The sequence below is a fragment of the Dinoponera quadriceps genome, unplaced genomic scaffold (assembly GCF_001313825.1).
Source record: "Dinoponera quadriceps isolate SergipeBrazil2010 unplaced genomic scaffold, ASM131382v1 scaffold453, whole genome shotgun sequence".
Taxonomy (NCBI): domain Eukaryota; kingdom Metazoa; phylum Arthropoda; class Insecta; order Hymenoptera; family Formicidae; genus Dinoponera; species Dinoponera quadriceps.
The window spans coordinates 643838-668866 of NW_014554678.1; the positions used below are offsets into that span (position 1 = coordinate 643838).

The 25029-nt window shown below is 49.6% G+C and overlaps 1 protein-coding gene across 1 annotated transcript in view; it reads right to left on the reverse strand.

Annotated features, from left to right (window-relative positions):
- Positions 1-3708: 3708 nt before the first annotated feature.
- The window catches only part of LOC106740776 (homeobox protein Nkx-2.4-like), a 31666-nt gene continuing 10345 nt past the window's right edge, over positions 3709-25029 (reverse strand). Inside the window, exons 3-4 of the mRNA XM_014612152.1 lie at positions 14879-14965; positions 3709-6303 (exon numbers count right to left, since the gene is read on the reverse strand). Of these exons, the coding sequence (XP_014467638.1) occupies positions 5962-6303; positions 14879-14965 (429 nt within the window). The 3' untranslated portion in view covers positions 3709-5961. The remainder of the gene's footprint in view (positions 6304-14878; positions 14966-25029) is intronic.

Genomic DNA, 25029 nt, shown 5'->3' on the forward strand with positions numbered 1-25029 from the left:
GAGTACAAGGGCGCGAACCGCGGACCGCAGAACCGAGGGGGATCAACCGGTCGGGCGGGGGAGGAGGAGGAGAGGGGGTTTAGGTGGTCGTAGGCAGTGCCACGTGCTGCTGTCACTAGCACAGATTATATTATATAGGAATGGCAGCGAATAGGTGTAGATATAAGCACCAGAGCGGCAGTTAATAAATATGATAATGGCGGGTGGAATGAGAGAAAGAGAGAGGGAGGGAGGGAGGGGTAGAGCCGTGGGGTGCGATATGGGAGATACCACTGTATAAGAGTGACCACCAGAAGCGGAGACCTGTCATCGTCAGGACCTCTCGTATGTCACGTGGACACGTACACGCGTACGTGCACAGATACATACCGCGGTCCCCTTCCTCCACACGCACACACATGCGCACATGTACATAGCGAGGGGCATAGCAACACGCGCGCGACGAGAGCGTATTTGCTCGATTCTTTTCGTCGCACGCGTGAAACGAACGGGTGCGACTAGGTCGAGACCGGTAGGACCCGGCTGTTTCGGTTTCAGCGAAACCAAATGAAAACGATCGATCAGAAGGCACTTTACTTATGAGAGAATTTTACCGTCTTCCTTCGCGATCACTAAGCGCGTCTACTAAGCCCGTTCCCCCTCCCCTCCCGCCGTCGTTCGTGACCCTTGCCGTAATTTGCGCGCTAATCTCGCCGCGTTCCGGCTTTCCGAGCGCGCGCACACTTTACGTGTGTGTACACGCGCGTATCTACGGCGCGGGCAGTCGCGGATCCGCAATGCGGCGCGGCGCTGTAGCAATTAGTCACGGTGCATTTAATAAATCGCCAGCTCCCGCTTAACCTCGGGGAGGGTTAAGTCGCGTCGTTCTCCCCTTCGGAAAATATCCAATAACGACCGGCTGACTCGGCTCCGCGTCTACCTGCCGCTCCGCACGCCCGGCATTAACCTTCGCCCGTCCGTCCGAGAGAGAGAGAGAGAGAGAGATCGGCTTACCTTAATAATCGCAGGTACACGTCGCGCGCGCTCTACAAGGGGGTTACAGCGTTACGGGGCCAACGTTCTGCGTCGTCGCCTCATCAACGGGACTCCGCTCGACGGTGAGGGTGTTACCATGGCGTCGTCTGGCAGTCGACCGGGGCGGCGTGCTCAGGGCGAGAGCGATCGAAAATCGCGAGAGATGTAATGAAACATTCTTAGCGTGACGAGGGCTCGTATTTTCATTGCTGAATGCCGCTCTTCTCGCGACCGAGAGCGAATTTTTATCCGGTGGCGAAGCAACGCGCGCATCCGTGGGGTGTCCTTCGAGTGCGTCTATGCGTTTTATGTGACTAATCGCGTCCGACGGGCGGGCGTAGATTGGCTTTCTTTTCGTTTCTTCCATTCGTTGAACGTAGGATCGTCGAGATAGGTCGAGGACGACGAGGATCAGTGTCGATCGACTCACTCTTTCTGGCTACGTGGAAATTGATCACAATTTTCCCAAGTATACCGATAGAAAATTATACAGTTATTTCGATGCCAAACCCTTTTTTATTTTAATCACAAAAATAGGAGAACCGTTTCCCTAATGAGTGTTATTATATTATCAGTGGTAATAACATATGCATATATTGTTACTACCATAATATATGTTTGGCGCCGAAAATAACTATAATTTTCTATCAGTGTACAATACACTTTCTAAACGAAATATCCGAGTTTGACCCAAAATAAGCTGTCCCGTTAGGATAGCAATTAGGAATTCCATTTTTATCCCAAACATTAGTTTCTTGTCTAGAATCGAAAACAGAAGCCGTGGGAGCTCGCGCTTTTTTCAATGTGGGCAAAATTGGTATACTTTTATGAGAACAAATGGAGGAAATCTCGTTTTTATATCAACTGTTGAATTCAGTAGAGAGTAAAAAATAAAAAAAATAAAATTGTTTCGAATATTTTGAAACACTTCGAAATATTTGGAAACACGAAAAATATTCGGCGTCTCATGTATGCTTTGTTCAATTTTAATATAAAATAAAAACCGGGTACACGCTGGAGAGAGAGAGAGAGAGAGAGAGAGAGAGAGAGAGAGAGAGAGACAAAATCAACGAAGGAATAATCGTACACACAGTGTGCGCAGACACGAGCTTCGTTGGTGTGTTCGAATAAGTGTATCGTTTTATTAATATTTCTCTTATTATTTACAAAACTTGATAATAATCTCTAGCTGATTTCGCTCACCATGACATACTACTCGATATCATCAAACCCTATACTTTGCTTCTTCTTCTTTTTTTTTCCTCTTGTTCTGCGTGATCGTTATACGGTGTGTCGGATAATGCTCGTCCACTAAGTCGTTTATGTATAATGAACGTCGTCGTCGCGCGCGATTGAAAAATTTCGTTGTCGTCATGCACGCACGCGCGCGCGCGCGCGCGCGCGCGAGCGAGCGAACGAGACGCGTCCCCATTTTCTCATCACTTCGCGGCGCGAAACGCGCGCTCGCGCGATCCTCTCACTCACCACACAACAAACGTACGTACATACGTGTATTTACAATGTATAAGTGTCATTTACAATTGAACGTGCGGAATTCTAAACTTTACACTCGCCGCTCGAGATTCTTTCGCACGCGACGCGAACGCGCGTCGTGTGTCTCGAAAAAAAAGGAAAGGGAAATAATAATAGAATGACTCGATTTGTTCCTCTCATCCATCCATCCATCCTTTTTTCCTTCCTTTCTCCCGCTGTCCTGTGCGCTTCGTTCCTCCTCCTGCATGAGAAAGAAGACCTACGTCGAGCTGCTTCTCGCGAACGTCGTTGCTCGCGAATCAAATCGTGTTACGGTACTGTACAGGTGAAATGTGTCATCGTTCCGGTAAGCCGCGCGACCGATTTTCGGGTTCTGACGCGGAAATAATTTATACCTCTCTTCTTAACGAAATATCTATACACTCGCGATATGTACAGGGTGTAACTAAATAATAAAAGGGCAAACTTTGGGCTCGAGGTCCCCGCACCAAAACGCACACTCACTGTTACTGAGATAGAACTCAAACAAATGTTGATTAGTGCAACTCACTATTTATAATCGGAGCGATTGTTTCATTATCTAATTCATCTATTTATCTGATCCGTGGCTATTTTCTTGTATAGTAAGTAGTTCGGATCTTTGCTGCTTGCGAAACCATACGCAACCATCCCGGGATCTTTGAAAAGATGCGACAATCTATGGTCATTTGTTGTAATTAAGGATTGTAATTAAAAACTGAAGATAATAATAAATAATATCAAGTAATAATTAATAATTATTGCTTTTTCATTTTGCATTAATAAACATTTGCTTAAGTTGTATCTCAGTAACAATGGATTTGCGGGTATATATACTGAATTGAATTCTTTTTCATGTTTTGGCGTGAAAAGCTCGGCCCCGAAATTTGTCCTCTTACTTTAGTTACACCCTATATATGTAAAACGTCGCTTAAAATAACACTTCGTTTTCGTGCGGGACTAGAATTCTCTTGAGATGAAGCGGCGAAAATTTCAGTTGCCCACGTGAGCTGATTTTGGACTGCAACGGAAGTGCTCCAACGAAAAGACGAAAGAGAGAGAGAGAGAGAGAGAGAGAGAAAGAGAGACGTCTCGAGATGCGTCGCGCAGAATCGCGTGAATCGCGGACGACGAGTTGTCGCGTGCTCTGTCGCGAATTCGCGGGGGGGGGGGGGNGAAAAATTGTCGCGTTGTCGGCGGGACTTCGGCTACCGAAGCGATGAAAGTGTCGGGTCGCGCGCGCGGATGGAATAATGCGCGTTGACATGACAATATATATATATCGCATTTGCGTATGACAATGCTGCAAAATTCCACGCGTAAATGCGCGCCGGGATTTGTCTGTCGGACGTGCGCTCGACGCGGGAGAGAGCGGGGCGCCATTGTCTGGGAGCGACTTTCCGCGCGACAATGTCGCTCTCGCTCGCGAGAGCGAGAGAGCGTGTCTCGGATATCGCGTTCGATGAAATCGAGTCACAATCACCGCGCGCGGCGCGGTGTACTATTTCGTAATTCGAATCGACGGGTTTCAATCCATCGAGTGGGCGCGCGGGGACCGATAATTCGCGAGCGAACAATCCGTTTCGCCGTTCCATTGTAGCCGCGCGCGCGTGTTTTGTTTCCGATGACTCTGCAGCGCTTTACAATGTCGTCGTTTATTTCGGACGCGACGAGCGCTCCCGGAAAATCGCCATTCGAATCCGCGAATACGCCGTATCGATTTGGAAAATATTGCATTTTGTTCGTTTTCCCTCCTCTCTCTCTATCTTTTTGTTTTTTTCCGTTCTCTCTTTCCGCTCCGGATGAAGCGTTTTCCGCGACGCGTCTTCACAGTGATTCGCGATTATTGCTCGTTTAATGAGAGGAAGAGGGGAGGGAGAGGCGAAGGAGTCGGTGAAAGAGAGCAAGACAGAGGAATGAGGAAGGGAGAGGTGGAAGAGGGAGAAAAAACAGGAGAGTCGCGAGTTCAGACATTTCGGATATTTACTGCGTTCAAACGGTAAGCTGCGGTTGCTGGGGAAAGAAGGGCAAGACGGGACGATGTCTCGAGCACTGAAATACATTCATATTGAAGGAGGCACCGGGCCTGGAAAAGTGCAGCCGGTAGAACCAACTTTAGGCCAACTTTAGGGCGTCCTCTCTTTGTCGTACGCGTATGCGTCGCTCCCTTTAGAAAGAGATAGAGTTAGATACAAGTAAAAGATAGATTGCCCTAAACATCTATCTGTCACAGGCGTTGGCAGTGCCTCTTCCAATATACTCACATTACAATGAGCTCAAGCGCGACCGGTGCTGTTTCTGTTCGGAAAACGCAACGTTTCGCATCCACCACGGTTACGCTTGCCGCGGTGCGCCGGCGGTAACGGGAAAATCGATTCGAGTGTGTCGACAAGAAGCGTTGTCGACTCTCCGGTGAGAACGTGCCGATTCGTGTCGGCCGGCTCGCAGACGTCGAGCTTCGTGCGCGCCTCACGTTGACCCAGAAACACCTCCCGACGTCCGTCTTTCCTCGGCTCACACCAAGGAGCGAGTCCGCCTCCTGGAGCGTACGCTGTAGGGAGTCGAAGGCCTCGTCCCGCCCGCACGCCCGGCGAATCGCTCGCGGATCGATCTCTGCGGCGACGGACATTACAAAGTGGCCGGTGGTTACCCCGGTGGCGCACGCTGACTACGGACGTTCCCGTCGTCGTAACGCCATCCCCGGCTCTCACTATATCGATATCACGAGCGCGTACTCACTGATTTATTGGTGCGAACGACCACACCGAGACGGCCCCCTACAATCATTGGGCATCACGTACCCCATCGATCTTCGATTGTCGCAACATCACGTCCCTCGGTCGTCGTAAACGTGCCACCGGCGACACGACGCGTGTATCGCGCACGAGAAAGAGAGAGAGAGAGAACCGTGTGTCCGTTGGTCTCGAGCGCAGTAACCGGAGCGCTCATGAGACCTCTTCGTTACGGAAAGAGAAAAACGTAGAAAGAGAGAGAGAGAGAGAGGGAGAAGAAAGAGAGAGAATATAATCATCGCTCGCGTGATTTCAAATTGTGATCCACAAAATCACAGTGCGGGACATCCGAATGTTCCACGACGGATAGAGAAGAGACCCACAAGTCCACGGGTCCCTTCCGGTATCTTTCTCTCCCTCTCTCTCTTCCTTCTCTCTCTCTCTCTCCCTCTCTTTCGCTCTCCATGTCTGGTGAACTCCCTTCGGTGAAGAAGACGGTGTCAGGTTCATCCTGCGGTCAGAGGTCCAGCCGTCGACGGTGCATAGAGTCAATCGTATTCTCTCTCTCTTTCTCTCGCTCTGGTCCCTCCTAAGGACTGTCGTCGGGTATGGCGTACCAGGCAGCTGGATCCGCGGCGAGGGCCCATGGGCCTGCGACGGAGGGATTGGCGTAGGCCGCGGCCCCCGCCGCGGATGGCGCGCACTACCAAGCTCGACCCTGCAGCGGCAGGTACGCGCTGCACTGCGGCTGCTGCTGCTGTTGCATACCCTGCTGCGCGCCGGCCCGGGTGTACGAGCAGTGCTGCAGGCTCTGGCTCGAGCTCATCACATGGCTGACGCCCACGACCGAGTGATGGGAGACGACCGAGGAGGTGGCAGCGTGATGGCTGCCGTGGGGACTCGAGGCCGCCGTCATGTGCGGCGCCGGACTCGCCAAGGCCGCGCTGGGCCCGCCGCGGCTACCCTCGTTTCCGCCGCCGCTGCCGCACGGCTTCCCGTCCTTCACCAGCACCGGCACCGCCACCCGCCGCGGCGAACTCGCGCTCTGAAACAAGGGAGAGGCCCGTCATCATCGATTCTCTCTCGTTGCTCGTCGGCGTGTGTGTATGTGGATGTGTGGGTGAGTGCCGGCTCACGGTTCATTACCGGCGTGTTAAATCACCGATCGAGTTGCGTAATAATATAGAGGGAAAGGGAGGAGAGAAATTAATTTATCCTTCGTACCGGGCAAAATATGTTTTTCACGTTTTCCTCGTTTACGGCTCGTAATTTCTCTGAAAAATCACCCTCGTGAACGCCGCCTGCGAATTTTACAGCGCGTCGTCGTCGTTCCGGTAACGCGAAAGAAAAGATTTTCTCGCCGTGAGCAAAATTTCAGTCACCGTTGCTGGATGTACAGGTGCCTAAAACCTAACATGTGTCTACTGTAGCCAAACATGCAGGTGTCCATACACTAACTGAATCTTCGTTGTGACTTATGGACACTTACAAGTTTAGCCACATATCATACATCCAGTAACCAGTAGCTAAAGTTCTAGTTGCAGCAGCACATCCCCAGCTACAGCAGCGAAACACCTTCAGCCGAATTATGATAATTAGCTGCGCCATCGAAATCTTTCTTTTTTCATGAAATATAATACGTGATAAAACATACGCGCGCGGCTCTCTATCGGGTCTTCTTTCATTCTTTTTTTTTTCGTCGGTTTTTCTCTCTCTCTCTCTCTCTCTTTCTAATGAGTAAACACTCGCGCGCGTGGCTACCGATCGTCTCTCATGGAATATTGAAACGTCACTGTTTGCCGAAGCTCCTTGGAACGAGTGTACGCATTTTAAGTGCGCACTCCGGTACGCACACACATGTACATACCGCGCAATCTCAACTCTCCCGGCTTGGTGGACGCTGCGGGAACAAACGCGAGGATATACGTGGGCCGGCAAGGACCTCGGGCCGAGCGTTCCTGTGTTCCGAGCAAACACGCGCAGCGCGGTAGGCCCGGTAAGGCACTTAACCCGCGCGATATCCCGCGATCGGCGCTCGCTGCGACGGACGGGGCGCGTAGAACGCGCGCGCGATGGATTCTCATTACGAATAAACAGTACGGGCTACCGTGAGCCACGTTTCGAATCTAGTTTCACAGACGGAGGAGAAAATGTTTACGCGATCTACGAGAGTGAAAAACCGTTTTCCCAGGATAGAGGGTATTCTGCTGAGTGAATGTATCCTTAGGACGTTAGAACACGTTGCTATTCGAACAAAATAACGTTTTCCCGCATTTATCAATTTGTTCTTACAGCAAAGTCATTTATAGATGCGGCCGAAGAATCCGGCGGACAAATGGTAACTAGAATTCTTAACAAATCATTTTGCTATTCTTATATAATAACTGACAGATTTTATTGCGACAGCATAAAATTCGCTGTGACAGTGAATTATTTTTCTGCGTGCAGTTGAAATTGCCTCTCGGAGACAATAAACAGACGTAATCCAAGGACCGACTTAATGCATTCTTCCCTGCGCATGGGAGGTCCGTATTAAATATTGGACACGATAGAAAAAAAAACACGGTTTTTTCCACGTGGTCATCATCTAACGTGATCATTCAGAATTGTGGAGACTCGCTCGAAGGAGAGGGTCTCGTTCTCTCTTCGCGCAGGGCCCGTGGGCGTAAAGACAGCCCTGTTCTGTACGCCAACCTGGACCCCGTGGACCCCACTGCATACCAAACAGAAGCCGAAGCAAGCAGGCCGAGTACCTGCCAGGACGACCACTCAGCTGTATCAACATTCGGTACACGACATTCCTCTTCGATCTCCTCGCCGGGTGGGAGGAGATTTAATAATACGATCGCGCTGAAAAATAACGTCGTACGACTAGCTCGCTCGCTCGCTCGCGCGACGATCGCGATTTCTCGTCGGTGATCGGGTGACGTGGTTTACGGCGGGACGATTCCTTAGATTTTCTCTTATTCGATTATCACGTTGCTGCGTCGTCCGTCGGACGACTGTCGATCAAGTCAAAGATATTCTCGCGGAGATTCGCCTGTACGATTTTCAAACACGATCCTGCCGTCGGAAATAATGTCGGAAAGAACATTGAGAAGAGAAAAAATGAATTATCTCACAGTGCACATCCAAGCCATTTTCGGCGTCAGCTATAATTTTTGTTGTTCTAACGAAAAAATAGTGACGGCAATTTACATACGAAGTATTGTTATCGTCAATAACACACTGCAGTACCACAAAAACGGCCTCCCGACTAGAATTATTTTTATTTCACCGTGCAATTAGTCACAAATACCGAACATTCTTTCTTCTCGGTGGATAAACCGTAATTATTTCGGCCTGCCTTTTTTCCGGATATCGAGACAACGGGAGGGTTTATATTGCTTTATTTCCGGCGCGCTCGCGCACCGTTTCCGAAATTCATGCGTTCAAACGGGCAAAAACTCTTTACATTAACTTTATATCGATGTTGCTCGCTAAACGAGATTTATAGCAACTTTCGCGTTTTCCATTTTTTCCCCTCTTTTTTTTTTCATTCGTTCGTTTGCACGATGGAAAAATTGCCGCGATGAATACGCGTATAGAGGAAAAAAAATAATAAAAGAGAAGGAGAGAGAGAGAGAGAGAGAGAGAGGGAGAGAGAAGGGAAAAGAGGAAGAGAGGTGGAATATACAGGCCGACCAATGGAATGCGACGAAAAGGTTTATGCGGGGCAATGAATTTTTTTTCGCGAGCGCGCTCGCGCGCGAATAGATACTTTTATGCAAATCCGCGCAGTGTCGAGTGGTGCCGGGGAGGTATACGACCGATTTGATTCGAGTGGCCGGTACGAACTTACGTGCGCGTTGCCGTTTGCGAGGGCATAAGTGCAGAGCATGCCGTGCACTTCAAGCTGACAAAGTGACGATTACGCTAAACGCATGACGGTCCGTGCGCGCGTCACGCGTCACGCCACTTTAGCCACTTTAACGCGCGTTAAACGATTTCCGGCCAAAATGCCTGTATGTTGGGATTCGCATAGAGTACGCCTTCGTTGAGAGAGAAGACCGGGCCCGATTCGGCCCGGATTCGGCTGTCACGCGACGCGCCGGCTTTATACCGGATTTATCTCGGCGCATATGTTAAATCGATGAAAATAATTATAATAATAATATTAATCCTATGTGTGTGACAGTGTCATATTAAGTCTACGAGGTCTACACACGTTTTCTTTCGCTCAACCTCTCTTTCTCATTTTGTGCAAGACGCTGTTCTATTCCTCTATCACTCGGGAAAAAAGTTGGATTTATGTGACCACACTGAGTGAAATCCATTAGAATGAAAATAATCTTGTTTAGATATGGGTAAACAAATTTTGGTTATAAGAACTAAAGTTTGGTGGAAACGAAAATGAAAAGCTGATTCAGAGAACCAAACTTTGGTCCTTATATAATCAAAATATTTGTTTGCCATATCCAAACAAAAATTTAGTTTGATTCAACTAAATGAGTTTCTCAATGCCTTGCTATTATCAGCCTGCTATTAATCAGATCCAATAAGATAACTGGTTTCCTGGCGGCAACCAGTCTACAAAGATAATAAATAAAAATTGGTAACAATAATAAATGTGTGTAATTCCAAAAAAATGCAGAAAGCCATGATTTTTACATTTTTTTTTTCGTGATGAAGTAGGCCTGAAAGGCCTATAATGTTACTTCATCGTCCAGATCGCAAGTATTGCTCTCAGTGTTAACAGTGACAATCTCTGTAGCGATGAATAATAATGAGGGACAGAATAAAATTTACTAGAAGTGATGAATAGCAATAACGAGGACGAGGGCGACTTAATAATAGACGCACTGGCTAGAGAAACAGCGCGAAAAGGCGCGCGATGATCGATAATCACACGTAATGGAGCGGAACTTTCGCGTCTCCTTCGACACCAGGATATCGCCGAGTGAACGAGGCCAGACGAACGCGTCGACCGGGAGACGGTCTCTTCGCGCGGTGTAATTACACGCGCGCGACGGAAGTCGGGCCGTTATTAGATTTACAAACAAGCGCGCGCGCGCGTTTATAAGATCTGTTGAATTCCATTCGTCGTGGAAACGAGAGGTTCCGGCAGAAATCTTTTAATGTCCCTTCCGCGTTTTCTTTGTTCGACTGGAGACCGCGGAGACTGAAGAGAGAGAGAGAGAGAGAGAGAAAGAGAGAGTCGCGGTATCACAGTATCGGCGATGCGCGAGACAGCTCTCGGTTAATTACTCGCGTCGGCGAGAACGTTGAGGCTTTCTCCCCGACGGCATCCCTACGGACGTCGCCGTAACGCCTGGAATCTTGGAGTTTATAAGCCTTTCGTCGCTACTCGTGCGAATGAAACTTCGGGTTCGTCTCCTTTCCTGTTCACTATAAATTCGTGCTCTCGGCAAAGTAATCTCGCTCAGCGTGATAAATGTCATCTTCGACTCTCTTTCTTTCTTATTTATTGGAAATTTCTGCTGTCGGAAAGGTAATTTTGCTCAGCGTGATGAAGGTAACTTTTAGCTTTCTTCTTTTCTCGTTTACTGAAAATTCGTGCTCCGAGAAGGACAATTTCGTTCGGCGCAACTTCGAAGATACACTGAACAGAGTCGTTTTCTCCCTCTTTCTCTCTCTCTCTCTCTCTCTCATCCCTGATGAACTTCGACGGCCGATGGTATGTCGCGAATACGTATTTCAATTAATTTATTTTCATTTATTTATTTATCAACGCAAAATATCCCTTTCGAGTATTCTCGGAGCGACCCCTTTGATTCTCTCTCGACCGCTTCGCAATTTATTTTCCCTCCTTTTTTTTTTAATTTGGTCGCAACGCGCGTTTCAAAGAGCGACGATAAAATTACAGATGAAACAGCGCGTTCACCGCTGCAGTAATCGGCGCGGCACGATTATCGTGATCATTAATCTATCAATCGTACACTCGTTTCTCTCGATAACAGCGACAAGGTCGAAGGTCAGTGACTATACGCTCGTCGAGCGGCTGAGATTAAATCAATACCGTGCCGATGCACGAATGGCGTACTGGTAACCAGAGTTGCGCGCTGCAAAACCAGCGGCGAGCAAACCGATCGCAAAATCGATCGCTTCCCGCCGACTATTATTCCGACTTTGCGCGTTGAATTTCCGCCGTCGAAATGCTATTTTATTATATTTCGCATAGCCCTATTAGTCCGCGATTCGCGTCCAGATGCTGCGCGTGACTGTACTGCACGGCAAGATGGCGACCGGCCCTCGAGAGCCCGTTTCGGTACTCCCCTGTAGGATTTCTCTTTTCTCTTCTCCCCTTGTTCTCCTCTCGCTCACCTTTCTCTTCCCGTTCCCCCCTCTCTTCCCCCCCCCTCTCTCTCTCTCGGTTTGCATTCTCTTTCCTTCTCCACTTTCCTCCTTTCGCCCTTCTTCGTCCCTCTCTCGTGTTCGCTCGCTCACACCGGTACTTGAAATTTTTTACCGCCATGAAGGGTGGAAATGGAATAAAATGAAAAAAAAGGGGAGAAAATCTCAGCGTAGACTACCAGCACGCCGTCGAGATCGTCGCGGTGCCGTTGGCCGCGTCGTCTTCGCGCGCCTCCTCCTCCTCCTCTTTCTCGTCCTTCTTCACCTTTGCCCGCGTAACGATCGAATTTTCCCGCCGTGCAGCGTGAAATTAGCCGCGATGGGTCGCATCATCGGACATCGAGAGAAGCGACAGAGGGAATTTCCGCGACCGTCTCTCCTTCCGCGCGCCGGCGATGAAAGGGAGAGCCGAAATAAATCGCAGCCACTCCGGAGGCAACAATACGGGTCGATCGAGCGGGCGTCGAACGATGGAAAGAAGGGAGGACATGTACGCGATGCAAACGTGTCCACGGAAGCACGAGAAACTAACGACTAAATTATAGGGCGGCTATACCGAGCGGAAGGATCTGCGTTCGCTCTCTCGCAGATCGGCCCGCCAGATTGCTTTCAGCGCCATATTAGAGACACACTGTGAAGCTGTTTACGGGCTGTACCGCGACGCAACATCGAGTCTTTATTGTCGCTTATTGAACTCCATCTCAATGGAGGCGGCTTCTCCCCTCGATATCTTCTCGATCTCGAACGAAGTCCGTCGTAGCGCGCGGACTTCGCTCGAGTCGGAGGATCTCTGATGCCTGACGACGATTTTTTGCGGAAGCTCGACACCCTTCATCTCTCTCTCTCTCTAAATGCATCTATAAAGCGTCTAAAATGCACGTACCTCTATCTACCTCTCGGTACTCCCGGCGTCGATATTAAAATCTCCGCATTTTCGGCGGGTGACGGTGACACGTTAAAATCGCGCGGACGTTTCATCGGGTCCGGGTGTTTCGTTTTCACTCTCCGAGGACGCGTCTCTGGATAATCGATAAGCGCATGAAGTTCGCCGGGCCGCGAGCTCTAACGGTTTCTAACACCGCACGACGACGGTTTAGCGAAATCGTCCGAAATCGAGCGGCCGTTCCGCGGGGACGGAGTGTGCGTGTGTGTGTGTGTATGTTTTGACTCGCGCGGCCTCGCGCTCTCGCTCGCTCCCGGCACTAAACTATATTTTCAATCGAATTTCGATAGTCCCCGCCGCGATCCTGCGCGTCTCTCTCTCTCTCTCTCTCTCTCGACGCGCAAAAGTGCGCAACGAAAATCCGCTTATATCGGTGCGCTCGAGCTGCACCGAGAGTGACACTTGTCCACGTTATTTCCACGAGGAATATTATCTCCCTAAAGCGATAACGAAGTGACGAATTTCACTTTTTATAACGATGGATCATCGCGCGGCACCGCGACGTCCGTCGCTCTTGCGCTAATCTAATCGCCCACCTCCGCTCCGATATAGGGGGTGAGGCGCCGAAATCGTACTACTTAAGGTATTTGTAAGATGTTTATATCACACACACAGAGAGAGAGAGAGAGAGAAAATACAATGCAATTCGTTAAAAAATTAAAGTATTTAGTGATATTGCTATTGAATGAGTTTCAGTGATATTGCTATTGAATGAAGAAGATTCACTCCAATTAGGCGTGCTGTTGGAAATTTCATTGATCCGACAGCATTTTCTTTTCTTCCGTGCGCGATTCGTCGGTTTAATGCGCGCCTTCGGTCTTCGTGACGGCGCATACACGTCGCGTCCTAATGTATTCGGTGGAATCCGCGTGTATCGCCGCGATCGCGGACGCCTCTTTCTAATAATATTCCCCGCCGGGCGGAGGGTGAGAACAATTGGTATTCGAGCGCGGCGTTACCGGCAGATCCTAGAGACACGGCACGTTTCGAAGTCGCGGCCGCGGTATCTCGGCGATCGCGCGGCTCTCTTGTTATTTAAAAACGCCCGCTCGCTCGCTCGGCTGGCGTCGACAATTTTCGCCCGTTAATATATCGCCACGTTTCCCCCGAGAGAGAAGGCACGTCCTTGCGATCGTATAATTCGACACGGATGACGCGCGAATCAAATATATCCCGGTCCGTCACCGCCGATGAACTTTGCACTTCGCGAGCGGCGCGATTTTCAGCTCCGGCGCGAGATTGCTCCGGATTTCAACGGCGCGCAAATCCTCTGTGCACCTACACTACGTACGAATATTTTACACGGTAATCTCGCGCTAAATTTTTGAGCCGCTGTTAAAACGCGACAGGCGTGATTACGTGCTCGACGCGGGCAATTTTATCGTTCGCGTCGACGACGCGATCTCCCTCTCCCAAATGACATAACAAAATAAATGCAAAATCGCTTCGGGAGCTCGAGTGGCACTCTCGAAACGAAATATGATGCGAATGCGAGGATTTATGCGGCTTCCGTGATATTTCTCATTGAAAGCCATTTCATTTCGAATCGGCGGACGCGACGGCGCATCCGCGTCGAGCACGGGGAGTCATTGTTTTAAAAACCGCCGGAACGATCGAGAGACGAGCGCCGGCATCTCGATGCCGTGTACAGGAAAATCACGCGTGCTCGACGCACGAAAATGTCGCGATCGAGGAAAATATTCCCGTACACATTTGCGACCTGGGCGCGCTTATTCTGCAAATTTTCGCAACAACGTTGTCGTTGTTACGCAGGTGTGATCGCAGTTGAGTGACGCTTAGCGATATTGTCGGCGAAAGTTGCGGAATAACCGCACTGATCGAAATCACTCAAACATTATTACCCCTAAAGAGACTCAAGCGAGGGTCACGCACTATGTTTATATTCCTCTTTCTCTCGTTTCTTTTTATTATGTATTGAATTACTAATTATATCTACTGCACGAAGGGGATTCTTCGCATAAATAAATCGAAATAATAATAATAATATTAAGATTAGACTTCGGTTTCTCTGAAAATATAAATAATACGTATGAAACGAAAGGATAATAAATTAAGGCTGCCTGTCGACATGATACGTTCCTCGATTAGAAAATTCCATGGTGATTTCTGATGCAAAGTTCTCTCTCCGCGTATAAATCGCGTGACGCATGTGTGTCGGGTGTACACAAATGACGTATTAACATACGGTGCGTTTATCGGCTCGCTGAGTGTAATAGCAGTCATTAAAATGTCGTACCGTCGCGCAAATTGCGACGTTACGCGCGAAGCGGCTCGCGATAGACGTCGGAGTGCGCGCAATTACCTGATTTTGGGCATTCTGCTCGGCCATCGCTTTCTCTTTCGCTTGCCTCTTGCACTTGTACCGGTGGTTCTGGAACCATATCTTCACCTGCACACACGAAACGCAACAATTGAGTCTTCGCCTTGAGCATCACGCCGATATCTGAGAGTATTTCTGGACGCGCAGCGAGCGCTAAACCCATGGCTTAAGCTGAAATAACGTTACGCACGTGACGCTCACATGAGAAAAGAGGAAGTTGGAATGAGAATGGCACCTTCAGCGTTCGCTATGCGTCCAGAGTAAGATTCGATACAGTCAGTAGCCGCGTAATGCAGTCTAAATTCATTCAGCTCGCTATATAGTAGACAATTTTATGTCACAAACGATCCACCCAAATCCTTGCGTTATTTTAAAAAGTGAATATGTTGAAAAATGTAGTTGGCGCCGGACATGATTTTAATGGCAACAATCATTCTTTTCTCTCAATGTACACGCGAGTTCGTGGACGCTTCTACGTAGCGGATAGGACGAAGCACGCGCTGTCTGGGACGCTCGACGAATAACAGTTCCGCGACCAAAGCCGAAAATCGACGGCATTGAGTCGCTCTTACGTCGGTATAAATCGGGTGACACGTTTCGTGCGCGAACTATGTTGGCCAGGTAGGCCGGCGAATGTTTTTCCAGAGGCTGCGACGGCGGCGGCGGCGAGAAGCCGCTTTGTCAGGCGCACTTTTCAACCTCCGAGCCATTCCCGATCCCCTAAATCCGTAATTCACGGTTAGAAGTCTGTGTTATTTCTTCGAGAGGGATTTAACGCGTCGTTCACTTTGCGCTGGGACGCTGGGAGAGAAGGAGATAATACGAATTTTACGTCGCGCGCCGGTGAAAAAAAGAAAGGAGGAAAATCGCCGGGAACTTCCGCTCTCTGTCACTGAATTTCGCGCGAGCCTCGCTCTGCGAAAACAATCTTGTTAGATTACTCGATGGCAGTTTGTGTTTGGTATTTAGGAAGTCGTTTTCGTGAATCTCGCCCCTTGATATTTTACGCCCGTCGCTCCTTGAGATCGCCGATCTCACGATCGCATACTTTTATTGTTTCTTTATCATGTCCGCTTTTACGAATTCGTGACATTTCGTTCGATTTGTTTGCAGATTTCACGATAAATTCGCGCGATATGGCACTGAAACTTATCTCAGTGAAAGTATCGAGAGAAGATTAACCTTTCGCGAGATATAATAATAATATCAACAATGATAATTGTATGAGGAACAACAAAGTATCATACGTGATGAACGGTGTAATAAAAAAGACAAGAAGCGAGGTAACAGCGTTGAAACGGTCATTACTGCCTTAATTGGACCATCGCTTGTCATTCTTCGAACATCCTCGATTGTGTTTCAAATAGAAACACAAACATGGAAATTCGAAGACCGAAAAAAAAAAAGAATTCACAACTGAGACCCGGCTTATCGGTTTTCGCTTCCAAAATGCAAGAAACTCGAGATTATTCGGCACACGTACAACGACACCGACCCCCAGTTAAGAATTCAATCAGTCGACAGGATGTGGCCCATTGTTTTCGCGGTTGGTCGAGAATGCAGATGCGATCAGGTCGCCTCTGGTGTGCCGCGCATAATATGCGTGCAGCACACGGATTATAACGCTTCCCTGTCATAAGCAGATGTCGATCCCGATTTCGTCCGCACGGTTGCGCAGCCTCCTCTCCTCCCCGCGATCGCTTAGTTCAATTGCCGTAAAAGCATTCTCGCGCGACCCTGATCGCGCGCGCGACTGCTCTTACCGGAAACTAAAATTCGCCACGCCACAGATTCGTCGGCACTAGACCCAAGTTTATCGGCGTGACACTTATCATGCTGACTAAAGTAGATGTGATACCTGATAACAAGCAATATTTATAAATGCATAGAAGAATTCGTGGCATTTTAGAATATAACCTTTCGACTGTCAGGTTTTTCTCAAGATAAATTTATTTTATAGTTTAAGAGAAAAGCAGGTTTTTCCCCTCTTTTTCCGCGGATTTTTTTCGATTTCTCTGAATTTTGTTCAAATGCGAAGTAAATTTAGCGAGTGGAAATATTGAAGTTTGGATTATATGCGAAAATTTCGGATAGAATGAACTTCCCTTATTCTTGCTGGCTATAACCGAGAGATTGAGAGATTTCGAGCCGTTTGAAAATAATCCTACCATATCCACCGTAATAATGGCGTCTGGCGGATTAATTTCCACCAAAGTTTCGCGGTTCGGCGATTATCGGATTTCTCTTTTCGTCCGGTCGGCCGTTCCGCGGCGGCCGATTTTTATCGCTCGCATTACGGACCGCGATTGCGGCGAGTGCATATGTTGCCGCGTGTAACCTCCTCGTCGAGTGGCTGTTGTGCGTTGCAGCCTCGTGTTCCCGAGGCGGGTGTAACCCCATTGTCGTAGCTGCGTGCGCCGGGAATGCAACGAAAGCACTTTAAGGGGAAGCGTCCAGCCGAGCGTGTCTCGAGGACTCGCCACCGTCTGTCTAATTCTTTGAATATTAGCGGGATAGCCGGCCACCCTCGAAAAATACCTTCCACCCCTCCGGGGTCGAAGAACCGTCACCTCGGGCGTGGGCGGTCACCGGTTGTCGTTTCGTCACTGGTGCGTGACTCGAAGATCGATTATCTCGTTCTCTTCGTTATCACATTGTTCTAGCCGCGTTTCTTCAGGCTTGTATCGTTTGCTGTACATAATGTTTTTCGTATTATTTTCTTCGATTTACTCAGAACCATCGTTAAAAGCGTAAAAAAAGCCACGCAAATCCGTCTTAAGGAACATTACTGCGCACGAAGGAAGCACTCGCGGCCCCTCCCGCATCGCCGCGTGAGTTTTTACGCACGCTTTGTGGTGCGGCCGGTACGTAGGGAGGGGGGGGGGGCGAGAGACCTTATCTAAAAGCCACGAAGAGGTACTAGACGAGGGAAGTACTCTTTCGCCGTTACCGTTCGTTAATTCCTTTTCTACCGATAATCCACTCGTCGAAGCTTGTCGAGTTTCGGCGCGCACACTCTCCGCGCTGACTTGGAGTGATCTACAAATAGTCGTTTACCTCTGCGCGTGAACTTACACCGGCCGTGTGTACGCGATTGGGGTACGTAACGTACGACTTTTCGGCTCGGCGTTTCAATTCGCTGCCGAATTCTTGAATTAATCACCGAATCCATTAATCGCTCCTCCGAGAAACTATTTGAATCGAAACCGAGAGGCGAAACTGAATCAACGTCGCTTGCGCAAAATTTTAATTTGTTCGATTTTTGAATTCGCGAATTAATCGCCGAATTAATTAATCGTTGCTCCCGATGTTTCTCGCAAGAGCGATTTGGAATGAAACTGAACGTCGAGATCGAACCGACGTCGCTTGGACGAAATTTCAATTCGTTACTGAATTCTCGAACCAACGATCGTTCCTGATTTTTCTCGCGAGAACGGGTAGACCAAAGCTGAAAGGTGAAATTGAACGGACGCGCAATTCGCGCATTGTTATCGCACCTTGTGCCTTGAACCCGCGAATAAAAGGTACCTTGAGCGCGAATAAAGGTCCGAAGGTTGCGCGCTCGCGAGAGATAGATCCGACGATGAAAACGGGACGCGCCGGAGTCGAGCCGACGGCGGAGCGAATTGTTATTTCAAGGGAGCCGACGCGTCCGTCAGTCCGTTTGTCTGTCACTCCCGGCAAGAGATGCGGTGTGTAAACAGGGAAAGTTAAACGAGATAAGGATATATAACTGGATATGGGTGTGCGTATGTTTGTGTGTGTGCGCGCGCGAGAAAGAAGCATGAACGTAAAGTTCAAGGCTAATGGTGTCAAACGAGACCAATATATTTTTCCGATCGCCTCGAAGTAAGCCTCGCTGGAAAAATTTCTGTCAATTCTCTCCCCTCCGCAACGACCATTTTCTTCCTGCCGTTTTCTGCATCTCTGTCTCTGCACGGAGAAAATGTTCCGGTAAAAATTACCACGCAAATTTTGTAATGCTGGACCATACCGGGATTATAACTGGAATTATGATGTGCGTTTTAACCTTTAGCGATGCGTACAATGAAGCACGTCACTAAAGATTACAGTGTACATCATCATTTGAGTTATAATTCCGGCATGGCCCGACGTTAAAAAATTTGCATGGCAATTTTTACTTACAATATTTTCCCCGTGTAGTCGTAGTAGTTGATCATTAAACTTTCAGCGCTTGATCATCAGTCTCGCACGCTGAGAGATGAAAATTGCAGAAATATTGGGAAAGGCGACTGTTACTCTCACACAGATATACTCCGGACTCCGTGTGATTTACCGCAATCGCGCCCCAGCGAAAAATCCCACGGGATCGGCTCGAAATTTACCGAAGGAGACGGTAGCTTGACTATAATTTCCGATTAACTCGCGGTTTACTCTCGTTCAGGCAGGTAAATGAAATGCCGCCGACGGCGGCGGCCGCGTGAAAGGCGAACGACACGCAGCCTCCTTTTCAGAAACTTCAACGAAGAACCTGTCTGCACACTTCCCGACTAATTGGCGGAAGCGAGCCTAAACGAACTTCTCTCTCTCTCTCTCTCTTCTCTCAGGTATCATCGATTCCCCGAGTCGATCTCGAAGGCGCCACGCGCGGATCGAGTGTCGGCTTACACTCTCAGGACGCAGGGTAGATCTTCGAGACGAATTCGAGGACTCGTCGAGGACGACACCGGTCGCTGTGATTCTGCCGTTCGCAACAGGTGCCGTGTATCGCGCCGTTAACGAACGACGTTGCCGCGTATCGACGCGCGCGCGCGATTACCCGATTAAGAAATCCATCAAATCGAGTCGTAAATAACCCGCCGCCTGTCGCCGTTTGACGTTAGTTGGCCCATTAAGCGCCGATAAATCTGCCGAGTAGGCGGCACGCCTCCGTGGCGAAGGTGCGCGATCGCACGGTGCGTGCGTGCATGCGTGCGTGCATGCGTGCGTGCGTGAACGTGGATGAGCGCGCGTCGACACGCGTTCGGGTAGCATCGAGTATCTGTTAGCCTCTGCTCGACAGAATCGCAGCTCGTAGGTAGACGGGGGGGGAGGGGGGCGACTAGAGTGGACGATTGATCAAGTTAGCGTAACGTCATTACGTCGCGAACATCGGGGGTTGACGCGAAACAACGACGACCACCGGCCGCCCTCTCGCTAGGTGGGTAGGTAGTACAACAGGCTTCTCGAGCAATTTCACTCGACATCAACCTTCGGTCGGATTATCCGCTCGGTGATGGCCCGTACCTCGGCCCCGTGCGGCCTTCAAGCAGTGGGTGCTGGTGATTGGGGTTCGCGACGACGCGACTCGACGGGCGTCTGCTGACGTCACAGCCACGACTCGTGTAATCGCGACGAAAACAACGATTTTTTTTTACGGCTTGTCTCATCGGGACGATTTTCTTATGGAGGAAAAAACGGTGAGGAAGGGGAGTCCGTGAGAAACCCCCAGCACGGAAAAAAGAATTAGCGCTCATAGATAAAAATTAGCTGTCCGTATAATACAACTGAAATTCAGTTAACTTGGCTAATTTTTCCCTGTATCTAGTCTTTGGTTCCCACTGCGAAAAGTTAGGTCTGGTAACTAAATTTCAATTGTGTTATATGGACAGGTAATGTCCTCTTTTCCGTGAGCGCTTGGTGCTTTAACGCGTTCACTGCCATACTAATCTTCATTGATTATTTCAAAGCTCAACCGTGCGATTTAAATAACCGGAGATACGGTAAATAAATATGGTAAACTCGTGGCGCATATATCTGTTAGCTCGTGTCCATTGACTCGCGATTGGCGTCGTGCGAATTGAATTTGTTATATCGCGTTATGTAATTGTCCAAATAAAATATTTATTATACTTAGTCCAAGTAAAAATTTACGGAGTATTGCAGTGATTATTTACTTGAAGCTAGCACTTTTTTTTCTCTCTCTGTACTATCAGGATTAATTTCTCGGGAAGCGTTTCGTCGCAAGAAGTATCATTACGGTTTCCCCGCCGATCACGAGGCGACGCAGGTGAATTTTCGATTGTCATCCGGTTACAGTTCCGCGACGGTGTACGGCGTGTCTCATGATTTCGTGGTACTCGTTACCGCGGCGTAATCGCCAAACGATTGACGCGCACCACGCAATGAAAGCGCCGCATCACGGCGTCGTTATCCCGCGATTGTTCTAGCCCGACGATGGAAATACGTTCGGCTATTGAAGCGCAAACGTGTGTGTGTGTGTGCATGTGCACGCGCGCTCGTGCACAGAGAGAGAGAGAGAGAGCACACCATCACGCAACGGTGAACTTGCGAATACCGGGATCAACTAACGTCAAATTATGATTAGGGCTGTTAATTGTCTCGTGTTGACCCTGCTGAGTGGTAGCCTGAGGGCAAACACGAGTCACGCCTCCCTCTTGTTGTTTTAACTCAATGCCATCGGCCGGGGATGACTTACCGATTACCCGGCCGCAATGTCTGGAAACCAGGGATCTCCCTCTCTCTCTCTCTCTCTCTCAGTCCATAAAGAGAAACGAATTTTTCGTTCAGCGGAATGAACGCGTTATTGCGCATCCGTCGCGTCGCGAGGGAGCCGATGGGAATCGCGAGAGAGGCGCTAAATCTCCATCAACAGCCAGATCGCGCTTTTTGTCAGCTTTTTAATTTTAACGTCTTTTCGTTCGGCCGACGAGTGGTGATGCGATAGAGCGCTGTTAGGGGAAGTCGCCGCGGTGTGTTTGCAGTCCGAATATATGCACCCTCGGCGCGCGGCTAGGTACCTGGAGCATGCATCCGAGGCCACAAAGAATTCGCCCTCGCTACAGGACGAAGCAGAAAAAGCGGTCTGCCCCGCAAGCGCGAGGAATTGGGAATTTTCGGAAAGTCGCGCAACGTTAGAAGCTTCGTCTGAGATGTTCAAATTGCGACAGTCGAAACTTGATGGAACGAAATTTGGAGTGATTTTTACGGCAGCAACGCCCGGCCTCAGGCCGACCTGTAACGCATCCATGGGCAGGTACTTCCCGCACGAGCGATACGAAGAACCGGAGAAAGGAGTGTAATTATGTCGGCCACATGCTGCCCGACTGTAGACGTCGCGGCGACACGCGAGCCACAAAAGCCGGCGACATATTCATGTGTGCGTTATTATGGGCGCGAGGGTGCCGTGAGTGCACTCGAGAGATGCGCGCACGCGTTGCAGGACGTTCAATTAACCGCGCGCATTTGACAATCAAGAAATTGCCGCCGCACAGGATGTGCCAGCGCGCGCGCGCGAGCCACCTTTTCGCGAAGATTAAGTCCGCCGGTAAAACAAAACAAAAAAAAAGCAAAAGACAGTAGCGTCGAGCGAAAATCACTTGAATCGAACGCAATTTTGTAGTTCACGTTTCATCCAGCGAGAGAGATGAATTTTAACTCGATTAACGATCTGAATTTTTTTCCACAGATAGCGCGCGCAAGAGGGAGAGAGAGAGAGAGAGAGAGCGCTCGATGATTGGAAATATTAGAAAAGATCAAATTCGCGAGAACAAATGCAATAAACAGGTCGCACTTTTCCCGTTACTTCTATTCCCCACTTACATTCACCGCGCCCGAGAACGCAGCGCAGAGAGCCGTGCGAGGCTGCTCCTCTGTTACCGAGACGCCAGAGTTACTGTCGAACGTTTATTCTATCGTCGAGGGTTTGTTTATTAAACGGATTCGGAGAAACGGAATCTAGAGTAGACCTCGAGCCCTTTTAACCGCGCCGGGAGATTCGGAGGGCTTTCGCGGATCTCACGCTCCGAGAGCAACGGACGAAGCGATATATCGGCGCGTAGAAGAAGAAAAAGCAAGGCAAGGAAGAAAACGAAGGAGAGTAAAAAGATAATTGGTCACAGTGGCTCGAGTAAACACCTGCGGTAATAATGGCGGCGTTTCTCCGTTATCGTGTCAAAGGATCACGACGGTCGGCGGCCGGCGCGCGCTGTCGATCGTCTCGTACCTCCTCTCTCGTCGATGGGTCTCGACAGCGGTGGTAGCGCGACGTGTTTGCACGGCATTGAGCCCGCTCCCCGGCTTTCGATCCCTCGCGGGGTGCGCGAGCGAGCGCTGGGGGTTGCGACTGCAGCGCGGAGGGATGGAAGGGCCGGTGGGGGAGAGAACACGGTGGTACGCAAACCCATTATTATGATTATTATCCGCGTAGAGCTGAATCGGCCGCGATCTCCCGCCCCCTTCCTCTTTGCGTTCTTTCCTCCCTCTCGCCACCGGTCTCTCTCGCGCTTTTATTTCAGTTTTAATTCCTACATTTTCACGTTCTTCACGACCACACGCGCATGTTTATGTGTGCAAAACGCGCGGCGAACGTTCGTGTGCCTTCGCTAGTGTAACCGAGCGATACCGGAAGATGGCGGTTTAAAATTGAGAGGGCGGGCATGGACGAAGAGGAGGAGAGAAAGAGAGGAAAAATTCGTCTGTTCGACGTTCTCGCTCGCTCGCTCTGCATCGGTGTTGCAATTAATACGGTACAGAGTGCGAGCGAGCGAGATCGACACGAAAATGTACTTTGTTACGCGCGAATTTATCGTATTGAATCGCTCGAAAGCGACGTCGAAAGTGTGTTAATAAATATAACCGAAATACTTCGTGCCGTTAGCGGTGCTGGAGTATAAAGCGTTACGTGGTGGAGAATGAAAATTACCGAGTACCAGTTACTGCTATCGCGGGAGGCGAAGATAGAACGAGGGGAAGCCCCGCTTATAAAGCGCGCGCGGCGCTAGAATAAAGTTTCCCCCGCGCGGAATCGCGCTGTGCAGTCCGGAACTTTACTTTTAAATCCGTCCGGGCAACAGTCGCGGTTTTTAAACGAATCGCGGCGAATTATAACGCGATTTCCGCCCTCGTTAAATCGCGAGAGAGCTCCGCCGCGCAAAGGGAAATTAATTAAACGGCGGGGGCGGCGGTATCGGGAGGAAAAGAGGGAGAAAAAGAAATCGGAGAAATTTAGTACGCGCGATGAGAACGCGCGCCGGCGGTGCGTTAATTAAGACGCCGAAGCGCACCGTGGGGGGACGGACGGTTAGTCGAAATTCCGTGTATTTAAAGGAAAAAGAAATCGCAGAAGGAAAGGTCGAGAAACGTGGCGCTCTGCGCTTTCCCATGTAGATCGCTGATAGAAAATTATAGCTATTTTCGGCGCTAAAGATATTTTTTAGTAGTAGCAACGTACACGTAAGGCTATCATCGCTGACACTATAGTAGTAACACTTACTAGAAAAACGCCCCCCATCCTGACTATTTTTGAGGTTAAAACAAAAAAAAGGCTCGATGCCGAAAATAACTATAATATTCTCGATCAGTTTGATGCATCAAACGCGCCCAATCACCCGTGATATCGATAACCATTGCGAGAGCGTTCCGAACGACGACGAGCCTTCGCACGTGTGACTCGGCAGATCGAGACTTTTCGAAAATGAGGAGAGGGAGAGAGAGAGAGAGACAGGGAGAAGGGGAGTAGGATGAAAGCTAGCTAGGCGGGCGGGAGGAGTGTAATTTGCCTCTAATGCAGCACTCGACGCAGCAGCTGGCTCATCGGCCCTCTGCTTTCCCATTCGCCACTCGGCCGCAACCGGCAACAGTAGCGATAATAATAACAATACCGGTAACAATGCCAGGAGTGGCCGGGCATTGTAACACACCGCGCCGCGCTCTCTCGCTTGCGAGCGCGCGAAAGGGGGGCCGGGTACTTGGAGAGTAACAATGCGAACGCAAAATGGAGGGACCCATCTGCTTGTGCCCGTGCCAAAGAGACACGCGAGGGGGCGAAGGGGTACTACTACTAGGTGGAGGTGGTGGTGGACAACGAGAGGGAGGGAGGGAGGGAGAGAGAGAGACAGAGAGGATACGCGCGGAGGGACGGAAGATGATCAGCCGACGCGTGCGGCGAGAGAAGCGCGACGAGATAAACGCGTCGTGTGTCGCCATTTTTCTACGCTCTTGGCCGAGTCTCGTGGCCGGGGGTGATGTCTCGAGGAAGGACCGTCTGATCAGAGTCCGGCCGCGTGCACGTCTCGAAGGACGTGGAAGGAAGTGCGTTCGATCACCGGCGATATCCACGCAGGTGCAACAGCCTTAACACGTGAAGTGATAACAGCCTTCTAGAGCGCGTA